Genomic DNA, 12,258 nt, shown 5'->3' with positions numbered 1-12,258 from the left:
CTAAATATTGATAGTTTGGAGCTTCCACAAAAGCTAGTAGATCTTAAAGTGGTTAATTTTCCCAGTTCAGATCTGATGCATTTCAGGTTGCCAAGAAAAATAAGCAGGGAAATTTCAGAGACCTTAGACATGGTTTAACACATACCCCTCCATAAATCTTCATCCGCGAAGCCAAGACAAAGAGAAAAGATAGATTTAGAGTGATGCTTAAAGACTGAAATATTGGAATTTTCGATGTGGGAATAGTGGAAATATTTTATGATTTAGAAGTGTTGTCCTTATGTGCATTCAAAAAAACCAGAAATGGATAAGGGGGAAAGGTGGTGATGAGGAAGCGGAAATGAGATGTAAATAAAGTATGAAATGGCCATGTTGAACTATATGACTATAAATATTAACAGAATACATAACCAAATCTAAAGGAAGAGGCTGTTAAATTAACTGAAGAAAGAAAAAATTGATATAGCGTTCATGCAGGAAGCACATCTAACTGAAGTGGAACACAAGAAATTAAGGAGAGATTGGGTAGGGCACGTAACGGCAGCGTCATATAATTCAAAAGTCAGAGGAGTAGCTATATTAATCAATAAAAATGTACCAATCAAAATAGAGGAGGAAATAATAGATTCAGCAGGGAGATATGTAATGATAAAGTGTCATATATATTCAGAATTTGCTCAATGTATATGCACCTAATGAAGAGGATCAAAAATTTATCCAAGATATCTTTTTGAAGATTGTAGATACACAGGGGACTATACTGATAGGAGGGGACTTTAACCTTAATTTGGACTCAAACATGGATAAAACTGGAAAAAAGAGTAGCAGAAAGAACAAAGTAACCAAATTTATGGTTAAATCGATACAGGAAATGCAACTTTTGGATATATGGAGGAGACAACACTCAAAGGAGAAGGAATACTCATATTATTTGAGTAGACATAAAACATACTCAAGGATTGACTTGTTCCTGTTGTCAGCCCACATCCAAGGGAGAGTTAGAAAAATGGAATATAAAGCTAGATTGTTATCAGATCACTCACCCCTGTTATTAACAATAAAGCTGGAGGACATCCCACCGAGAATGTATAGATGGAGATTAAACTCCATGCTACTTAAAAGACAGGATTTTAGAGAATTCATTGAGCGCCAAATTAAAATGTACTTTGAAATAAATAAGGAATCAGTGAAAGATAATTTATACTATGGGATGCAATGAAAGCTTTCATCAGAGGGAAGATAATAAGTTATGTAACTAAAATGAAGAAGGACTACAATTGGGAAATAGAACAACTGGAAAGGGAAATAGCAAGTACAGAAAAAGAATTAGCAAAAAGAGAAGATCAACAAAAGGAAGAGAATTGGCGGACAAAAAAATAAAATACGAAACACTACAAACGTACAAGGTGGAGAAGAACATATGAAAACAAAGCAGAAGTATTATGAGCTAGGAGAAAAAATGAACAAAATACTAGCTTGGCAGCTTAAAACAGAACAAACTAAAAGAACGGTATTGGCATCAAGGAAAAAGGACAAACAAATTACATATAACCCAACGGAGATCAATGAAAACTTCAAGGAATTCTACGAGCATTTATATTGAACTGAGAACAAAGGGAAAGAAGACAAAATAGATGAGTTTTGAGCTAAAATTGAACTACCGAAATTGCAAGAAGAGGAGCAAAACAAATTGATAAAATCATTTGAAATAGAGGAAGTACAGGATATATTAAAAAAAACTACCGAACAATAAAACGCCGGGAGAGGACGGACTCCCAGTAGAATTCTATAAAACATTTAAAGACTTATTAATTCCTCCTCTCCTGGAAGTAATGAACCAGACTGAAGAAATACAAAACATGCCAGATTCATGCAAAAAAGCAATAACTACAGTAATACCAAAGAAGGGGAAAGATCCACTAACACCAGCATCGTCTAGACCAATATCTCTACTCAATTCAGATTATAAGATAATAGCTAAACTATTAGCAAACAGATTGGCCGACTATGTACCAAAAATAGTAAAACGAGATCAAACTGGATTTATTAAGAAACAACAGACAATATCTGTAAGTTCATTAACTTAATCTATGCAGTACAAGGAAACAAGACGCCAACAGTGGCGGTTGCCTTAGACACAGAGAAAGCCTTTGACAGAGTAGAATGGAATTATTTATTCAAAGTACTACAGAGGTTCAACCTACCAGAGAAATATATAAATTGGATTAAAGCATTATATAAGGGACCATTGGCGAAGGTGACAGTAAATGGATATATATCGAACCAATTTAAATTAAGCAGGTCAACTAGGCAGGGATGCCCACTATCGCCCTCACTGTTCGTGTTAGTTATAGAACCCTTGGCAGAACTGATAAGAACAGAAAATAAAATAAGAGGGATAAAAATAAAAGACAAGGAATATAAAATCAGTCTATTTGCAGATGACATCATAGTATATTTAACAGAACCAGAATTATGAATAAAAGAATTACATAAGAAATTGAAGGAATACGGAGAAGTATTGGGGTACAAGATCAACGCAAATAAAAGTGAAGCGATGCCAATGAATAATGCGGGTTTCACAAGTTTAAGAAAGAATCACCATTTAAATGGCAAACACAAGCAAATCCGATACCTAGGTATTCAACTAGATAATAATCTTGGCCATCTATACAAATTAAATTATCAGCCATTAATGAAAAAATTACAAGATGACTTAGAACATTGGAAAGATTTACCACTAACACTGATAAGAAGGGTAAATTTCATTAAAATGAATATCTTCCCAAGGATACAATACCTATTTCGATCATTACCAATTCACTTAACAGAGAGATTCTTCAATGAGCTAAAGAAAATAATAAGGAAATTCATATGGAAAGGGGGGGAAACCGAAGATAGCGCTAGATAAATTAATGGAATGGTACAACCAAGGGGGCTTACAGCTACCAAACTTTAAGAATTATTATAGAGCAGCACAATTAAGATACCTATCAGATTTTTATCAAACAAGGGAAAAACCAGATTGGACCAGATTAGAGCTAGGTAAAATAGGGGAGAAGGTACCTGAACATATACTATGTAAGTGGGATGAAAAGCTGGTGCAACATAGGAATTCACCAGTACTGCACCATCTGCTCAACATTTGGAAGAAGATTCACGTAGAACGGAAAAAAACAAATTACCAACTACCAAAACTGATATTGACGCAAAATCAACTAATCCGTTTCACAATAGATACCTTTCCTTTAGAGAATGGGAGAGAAAAGGGATCAAAAGAATAGAAAATTGTTTTCTGGGAAATAATTTATTATCTTTTGAACAAATGAAGTACAAATATGGTATAACTCACGGTACAATGTTTGCATACCACCAACTGAAAGTCTACTTGAAGGACAAATTGGGAAGCAGGCTGAGGTTACCAGAAGGAAGCAGTTTTGAATATGTGATTACAGACACAATGATAATTAAAAGATTAATTACAAATATGTACTTCAAACTGCAAGAGAAAGAGAACGATGAAATAAACTGTAAACCCAAACAAAAGTGGGAACAAGATCTAAACATAAAGATAAAGAATGAAACATGGGAAAAGCTATGCTCCGGAACTATGAGAAATACAATAAACACGAGGTTATGCATGATACAATATAATTGGTTACACAGGCTATACACCACACCCCAAAAGTTAAATAAATGGGACCCAACAGTATCAGATAGATGTTTTTGCTGTAAGAAGGAAACGGGAACAACAGTACATGCAATTTGGGCATGTGAGAAAGTGGAAAAGTTTTGGGAAGATCTAAATCAGGTATTAAATAAAATCACAAAAAGCAACATATCAAAAAGTCCAGAGATCTTTCTTCTAAGTAATATAAGAAGTAAAGAATTAGGCCTCAAACTGGATGAAGCACAAAAAAGATTTATTATGATAGCCTTAGCTGTAGCAAAACAATGTATAATGTCAACCTGGAAATCAGAAGATAGCCTGAGAATACAGCAATGGTACATAGAAATGAATAAATGTATTCCATTGGAAAAAATAACATACAATTTAAGAAATAACATCACAGTATTCGAACAAATTTGGGAACCGTGCATGGAACACAACAGAGAGGACCTACCGTGGACCTCCACCCCCTAAAATGACAGAATGAGAAGAAGACGAAATGAACTGACCCAGTGTGTAAAAGTAGATGACACAATTTTCTTGTTTACTTTCATTGTGTGATGACATTGTTTAATGGGTTTAATGTATTGTATATGTTGAACATGTAGTGGGTGGGGAGGAGGGCGGGAAGGAAGGGAGGGGGGAAAAAGGGGAGAAAATGACTGTATATTCAAGAGGGAAATGTTTATCTGTATTTTGGTCAATATGGTTCATGGTATGAAAAATAAAAAATTTTAAAAAAAAGACTGAAATATTGTAAATGCTATACCTTCTTCCAAAAAAGGTGTAGGGTTAAACACAGTAATGACAGATCAGGTTAACCTTTTAGTGACAAAAGATATAGAATTAATATTCAAAGATAGAATTATCAGTTTGACAAGTATGGATAGATTAGAGAAAGCCAACAGAAATTGCTTGAGCTATTTTTTGATGAAATAACAGAGGGGTCCATGTAAGAATTGCACTTTATGTGGTATATAGTTATACGGACTTCCAAAAGGAATTTAATAATATATATATATATATATATGTCAAGATTGGAGGCTATAATTTTTTTTAAATCATGAATAGATGAATGGCTAAGAATAGTAAAATTTTTTTTTAAGCTTGGACAATAGGGTACTGTAGAGTTCTGTGCAAATGCATAAACAATTTAGACTTGAATAGAGACATACATTTTCCAAAATTACATTTAATGCAATACTTTGAAGTGTAGTGAACTGAGAATTATAGAAATTGACTTCAAAGAGAAATAGACAGACAGGAGAATGGGCGACAGAGAGAAGATGAAATTTAATGCTGAAAAATTTGGTTTTACATGAGAAGTGTTACTAACAATAAAAACAAGGGCACAATTAAAAAAAGGTACAATTGCAGAGTTCTGAGTGTACAGTTGTGTAGTGAAGTGAAATAAGTTGAGAAAATAGTTAAATATCTTGCAATGTATAAATAGTGGCATAATGTGTCAAAGTCATGATGAACCCTTACAAAACACTTATTCATCCACAACTACAGTATTGTGTCAAATTTTGGGTCCTATATTTTGGAAGGATATAAGAGATTTGGTGAATGTGCAGAGGATTATTTACCAAAAGGGTTTTTGAGTTGAGGCACTTTAGTAATGTTGACAGTCTGGAGATACTGTGTTTATTTCCAATAAAGATTGCAGAGAGATCGGATAGACATATTTAAAATTTAAATCTGATCAGTTTTTGGTTCTGGAGTGGACTTCCAGGGTTAATAGTGGACGAATATTATGTTATTCAGTAATGTTCAGAAAAGAGCTGACTATGAAAGTAACATATTTACAGGGCAGTGGGAGAGGAAATGCGTTGGAATTGGCTGGATACTCCAAGGCAGTCATTCTCAACAGGGGCCACAGCACACTTAAATAAAAGCCTTGTTTTTTTTCCACCTCATACAACATAAAATTTTTTATCTAGTCAGTTTGAAAGAAATATGGACGAAACCAAAATTTGACTGCTTCACAGGGGAGGACCCCATAAACTTTGAGCAGAGTCTTGGGGGGGGTCATAGCTGAAAAAAGGTTGAGAATGGCTGCTCACAATGGATGAACATCCCCCTTTTCATGCTGTAACCATTCTATGATTCTGTAAAATCAGTGGAGTCTTGCTACCTATTATACCTTTTACAATATGTGTAAACTGTTCTACTTCCAGATGGAGAAATTGTATCAAAACCAATGGTGTTGTTCTTGGGACCATGGAGTGTTGGAAAATCCACCATGGTCAATTATCTCCTAGGATTGGATGAGACTATCTATCAACTGTATACAGGTACTGACAGTATCCTTGTAGAGAAAAACTTTAAAAAAAATCAGTGTGTGGGGCTCAATAAAGATTGATTCAACATGAAGTTCATGTCCAGAGACAGAACCAGAAGGGGCATGTATATTTCTACACTTTTTTCAGGCCCCCATACCCCAAAGAAAATGCTTCTGGCACCCATCCCAAACAGTTTGTATTTAATTTTGAATTGGTGATTAATTATTCATTCTATGAAGGCACATGAATTTGAAATTTACCAGAACCGGTTAGCTGGAATACAGTACTCTCTCAGTAAACATTATTCCTCCTAATTCAAGATACCTGAGAACTCTGAGACTTTAGTAGCAGTTAAGAGCATCAGAACTTAAAGACTATTGGGTAATATATCAGATACAGTTAATCAGTCAACAGTATCCTTTGTTTAAAAAAACCATAATTATTGAATGTCACATCAAAAGAGACTTCCTAAACTCTATGGGAACTTCAAAGCATCAATCTCTGCAGTTGCCTTTATACTATTTTAAAAAAGTGTGTGTTTATATAATACAATTTTGGACAGACTTTATTGTTCTCTTTTTAAATTAAAAAACCTATTGCTCAATTTTGTTACCATTTGTTAAATTTACTTTGGTAAAGACCATGTACTCTCAAACAAGACGTAACACATTCATTTCTCCAGAATCTGTGGAGTAATTTCTGTTAAGAGTTGGGTCTATACAAGGGAACATGGATATAAAGTAACAAACAGAGAATTGAGAGAAGGATTGTGGGGGAGTATTTAAAATGATAGATGGATTAACATCATGGTTAGAAACAGGGGAGGCAACAACGACAATTGGGAGGGTCAGGGACCATAATGGATGGAGAGACATGATTGACCATGTCGAACAGCAAGGCACCTGAACGAACAAGTATTTAAAGACTGAAGGTCAGGAGCTGTTTCTTAAAGCACCTGAAGGTGCACGTAAAGTACCATAACATACAGAGCTGACCAGGGCCAGGAGATGGGAACAACCTCTTTGTTTGACAGACAGGATGCAATGGACTAGCTGGCTTCTTTCCTGCCCTAGATTTGTTATGATCCTGTGAATGCACAAATTGAGGTGGGAAATAGAATCCACAGGCCATGCATCTAAATAATTGCATGCACACTGCTCCACTGCATTCCTCTCCACAGTTTTGTGTACTCAACATATAATCCTCAAATTATTTTTGGATGCTTTTCCTGCAGACTGCACCCAGAATAGTTTATCTAGCCCAGCAGAAAAATGTAATGGTTTACCCCTAATAGACTATGGGTGCTGGAAGAATTGCTTGATGAAGGCAATGGGGTATGCAGCAAAGGCAGGAAAACAGAGTTGAGTTGAATGACTGCGCATGCAACAGATGTCAAAGGACCCATGTCTTTTCCTTATTCCCCACATTTTCTGTTCAACCCTCTAGGTGCAGAGCCAACGACATCAGAATTTACTGTACTCATGCACGGAAATAAGATACGGACCGTGGAAGGAATTGTCATGGCTGCTGACAGCGCTCGTTCATTTTCTCCTCTTGAAAAATTTGGACAGAACTTTCTAGAGAAACTTGTTGGCATTGAGCTCCCACACAAGCTGTTGGAACGAGTGACTGTGGTAGACACTCCTGGAATAATTGAAAACCGGAAACAGCAAGAGAGAGGTGTAGATCTACTAAAATTATAACTGCTTACAATTCCCATTTCAGCTGAGTGGAAACGTTGAGGATTTTGTGAGAGTGGGAATTTGGTGCAGAGTGGGAAGGATATGAATGAATGAATTTAAAATAAACCAGATAACAATTAGACAACACTTTAAATTACATTTCAAAACTACTGTTAGAAATGGACATGCAGGTGGCATGTGTAATCTGCATTAAGTCTACAGCTCAAGGAACTTTTAGACTATGTTGGACTCTTAGGTGCAGACGTTGCAGTGGGGGAAGAGTTGTTGGACATTTTGATCCAAGTCATGCCTCAGTGTGGTTTAGATTTGGTAAGTTATCAAGGACATAAGGATATGTCTGTGACTCAGGTTGGCAAGGGTGCCATAACTGGAATGGAGGAACTTTAGTCTGATTGTCCAACAGAATACTGACTGTGGGGTAGGGTGGAATATGCAGTTGCACCACATCATTATTGACAGAAAGATATTCAAGTGGGAAATCAAAAAACAATGTGTCGCTGATGGCAGATTCAGGGGAATTTATACTATTCTCTATAGTCCATACAATACACAAAATATCAAGCATGATATTATTATTTGAATTGTGTTCATAAAAACAAACAAATTAAAGTAATTATGAGAGAAAGTACCTTTATCAATAAACCTTTACATTTATAAACTACCTACAGTAATATAAAAACTAGGGAAATGAGATGAATAAATTTAAGATCATTAATATAATCAATAGAATTAAAAGCCAATGTAACTCCTGGACCCAATGGCCTAAAAACGCAGATGACCAAAGTGTTTCTCCTCATCACCCTCATTTTTCCATCCCTTTATGGTGTCACTGCTGAGTCCAGACTTATTTTGCACATCCCCAATTGCCTTGAAGAAGGTGATGATGAGACACCTTTACAGCCCAATAAGGCAGTTTGATAAGGGTTTCTGGTACTTTAATAAAGCAATTAGGATGGTTCATGACAGGATTTTGTGTGACTTATAGGTGAACTTGCATTCAGCTGGTGGTTCTCCATTGTGTCCCTTATTCTTTAGCTAGTTAAAGTTGCATGTTTGGAAAGTGTTGTTGACAAAAGCTATGGGAATTCCTGCAATGTGTCTGGTACTTGGTATGTGCAGCAGACTCCATTTCCTGGTCCTGGAAGACTGATCAAGAAAGCAGTTCTCTTTTGGGTGATGTCAATAATTAATTATTGGAGCTGCATTTCATCACCCTCCTTAACACTCCAGCAGCAATGTCCTGGGGTACAAAATTAATGGTCTACGACAATCACAATCACCACATTATAAGCGCTATTACTTTGAGACAAAGATGATCCCAGTACATGAAGACAATAGAACATTTCAGATTTATTGTCAGAGTCCATACATGACATCACATACCACTCTGAGATTCCTTTCTCCCAGGGGTGCGGCAGAATTACTGCCGTTCAAAAAAAAAACCAACTTAACCTTTTTTTGGAATATTTGATTTTTGATTTTCAAAGACTCATAAATCCAAATAACAACCCAATGTCTTTTGACAATAGTATATAACGCACAGAGTCTATTTTTTTTACCTACCCCTCATACCATAATGCAACAATTAAATCAATACAAAGAACCAAATATTGGTAAAGTCACTTAAGAAAAACCCAAAGAAACCCAAAATAAAAAGATAAGGAACAAAATACAAAAGAACAAATTTAACCTTTTTTTGAATATTATATTTTGATGTTATCAACAAACAGTTCCAAAATTACCATCACAAATAAATAAATGTGAATTAATAATTTATGTGTTCCAATATATATGTCCCTCATCCCCCACCCACCCACGCCCTTCCAACAAAACCCTAAATAAATGAAGATAAGAGAAGGGAAGGAAAAAGGACAGAAAAAAGAAAAGAGAGAAGAAAGAGGAAAAAGGAAAAGAGAAGGAGCTTTCGAGATCTGGAATCCAATTCATCAAATAAAAAAGGAGGGCCCAATTATTTTTGTCTAGATCAAAATAAAAGGAAGAAAAATGAAGGGAAGAAAAAATAAATAGAATAAATATCTTATTTATTAAGTATTCAACCCTACACTTTGTAGGTAAGGTTTCCATTCCTGCAAAAACATGTTGTACTTATTCCTTAAATTGTAAGTGATTTTCTCCAGGGGAACACAACTATGCATTTCAGTATCCCAACGGGCTATCTCCAAAAGAAAATCAGACTTCCAGGTCACTGTAATACATTTCCTGGCCACTGCCAATGCAATTTTAAGAAACTCTAGTTGGTATTTAGTCAGCATCATTTTAGGTCTTTCGTCCACAATATTACCCAAGATAAACAATTCAGGACTTAGAGGCAATTGTTTCCCATTAATTTGATTTAGTAAAACTCTTAAATTTTCACAAAAGGGTTTCAATTTGGAACATAATCAGACAGAATGTAAGAAAGTTCCTGTTTTTTTCCCCACATCTAAAACATATATCAGAAAAATTAGAGTTTAATTGATGTAATTGTTGCAGGGTAAGATATAGCTGATGCAAAAAATTATATTGCACCAGCCTATATCTTACATTAATTGTATTGGTCGTATAATCAGGCCTTATTCAAGTCTGATTCCCATCTTTGTTTTGATCTCTATAACTCTCTTTGTGTTGCCCTTTCGAATCAGATCTTCCATTTCCCTGCACTCTGGTAACATCATAGTCATTCCTAATTCTTCTCGGAGAAAAGCTCTTAATTGAAAGTAACAGAAAATTGTATTACTATAAATATCGTATTTATTTTTTAATTGTTTGAATGACATTAATTGCTCTTCTACATAACAATCTTCTACATATCTGATCCCTTTATGGAACCAGGCAGGTAGAATTAAATTGTCCATAGTTAAAAGAATGAATCTGTTCTGAAACAAGGACGTTTTTGGGGTAATTTTTTTCCTCATGTGTTACGGAATCCAGAGGACCCCCAAAACCAGCAGCAATGGATATGCACCACAACACAGAGTTACTTAAACAAAAGTAGTTTTTAATTATAATTGAACAAGAAAACAGAATTAAACTTTAACTTATTACTTAACCAACCTAACCTACTTAATTCCCCCTCTAATACTAAGCACAGGTGTGTGTGTAATGTATATTTAAGATTAGAAAAGTTCTTTGGATCACAGTCCAATCTCACTGATTGCAGGCAATTCTTATACTGTGCACAGAAGTTAGCATTAACAAAGTTCACCAGGCTTTGGTGTTTAACAGGCAAATGGTTACCACTCAGGAGGGTTCTTGCTGGTTTTCAGAGAGAGATTCCTTTTCCAGGACATCCACAGCTGATTCCTTCTCAACCAGTCTTGCTGACGAAACTTGCCCCCTTCAGGGTTCTCCAGATGATCCTCTTTCTTTCAGGTCACCTTTCAGACCGTCAGTCTTCTCCTTCGACCAGGAAGCCTTCCAAAGTTTGCCAGCTTGTCCCTCTGGAACTGATTTCTGTGACTCCTTCTCTCTCTGTTTCACTCCCTTCCTCTCTGAGAGCAAAATTGTTCCACCCCTGCCTGCAAAGATCACCTGCTCTCCCGATTCAGCTGGATTCTGCAACTTCATTGATCTTTCTGCAAAAGTCCTGCAAATATTCTGTGTTTTACAACGTGTGTGTGTGTGTGTGTGAACTGCTCTAGCAATTCCTCCCAAACCACCTCCAAATATTCTATCATAGTGCCAATTAAATTATTCATTCCATACCAAATACTCAAAATGTGTTCTATTGTTGGTGCTTCTTTTCCAGCAAAAATAAAGTTAACAGCCTATTTACATATAAATTTTTCTGCTACTCTTTCCCCGAATTTGTGCAGTTCAATTTCTACCCAAGAAGGTTTGTCTCTTCCATCAAAGAGGGAAGTGACAAATTTAATCTAGGCTTCCCAATAATAGTATTTAAAATTGGGAAGTTGTAACCCTCCCATGAAGTTGTAACCCTCCCGAGATAATTTTTCCATGGAGATTCTCGCTAACTTACCTTTCTATAAAAATTTCTTAATCAATTTAACCTTAATTCACTTTGGCAAAATAAGAATTTATCTTCTTTTATGAAGTAATAGAGTAAAACCCATGGTATCCGTCATGTACAGGGATCAATAGATGCTGTATAAGCGAGTTTTCTGGTTGTTTGAGACTCACTCTTGAAATGCCTAATTAATACACTAGCATTAAGAATAAACAGTTCAAAAGAAAATGCGAAATGTAATTTAAAAAAAATTATTACTGCAGTCCATAATTATGTGAAGTTCACTTTAATCAGATAATTCCCATAACTTACAAAATTTAAATTCAAACCCTGGTCATTAGCCCTGTAACAGCGTTACACTAACTGCTACATTAACTATGCCACCATCATAATTAACCTCCCTCCCCAAGTTTACAAATAAGGCCTTACTAATATTCTTAATAATATACTCATAAAAATAAAAACATTTACTAAACAGGGAAAAAGAGACACTTTAGGCTTTTTCAGATGCATTCTCCACTAAGAATGCGCCTGAATAAGCAGAAGCGGCCCTTTAAATTGCAGTTCAGGTGGCAGCATTGAAAGTGCAGCACTGGCCACCTGAAAGGACAGCTGCACCAGGATGCGCATCTG

General features: G+C 35.6%; 2 protein-coding genes across 5 annotated transcripts in view; one reads left to right on the top strand and one right to left on the bottom strand.

Moving 5' to 3' along the window:
* LOC138746838 (zinc finger protein GLIS2-like) overlaps positions 1 to 12,258 on the bottom strand; it is a 274,859-nt gene that overhangs the window by 227,469 nt on the left and 35,132 nt on the right. The window lies entirely within an intron of this gene.
* Positions 1 to 12,258, top strand: part of srl (sarcalumenin) — an 87,197-nt gene that overhangs the window by 72,716 nt on the left and 2,223 nt on the right. For both annotated transcript variants that reach the window (XM_069904651.1, XM_069904650.1), the window contains 2 exons: positions 5,851 to 5,967; positions 7,402 to 7,635. In XM_069904651.1, the coding sequence (XP_069760752.1) occupies positions 5,851 to 5,967; positions 7,402 to 7,635 (351 nt within the window). The remainder of the gene's footprint in view (positions 1 to 5,850; positions 5,968 to 7,401; positions 7,636 to 12,258) is intronic.

This window comes from Narcine bancroftii, chromosome 12, assembly GCF_036971445.1.
Source record: "Narcine bancroftii isolate sNarBan1 chromosome 12, sNarBan1.hap1, whole genome shotgun sequence".
Classification (NCBI taxonomy): Eukaryota; Metazoa; Chordata; class Chondrichthyes; order Torpediniformes; family Narcinidae; genus Narcine; species Narcine bancroftii.
Note: the sequence above shows the minus strand (reverse complement) of the source record. Positions and strands in the feature narration are given on the sequence as shown.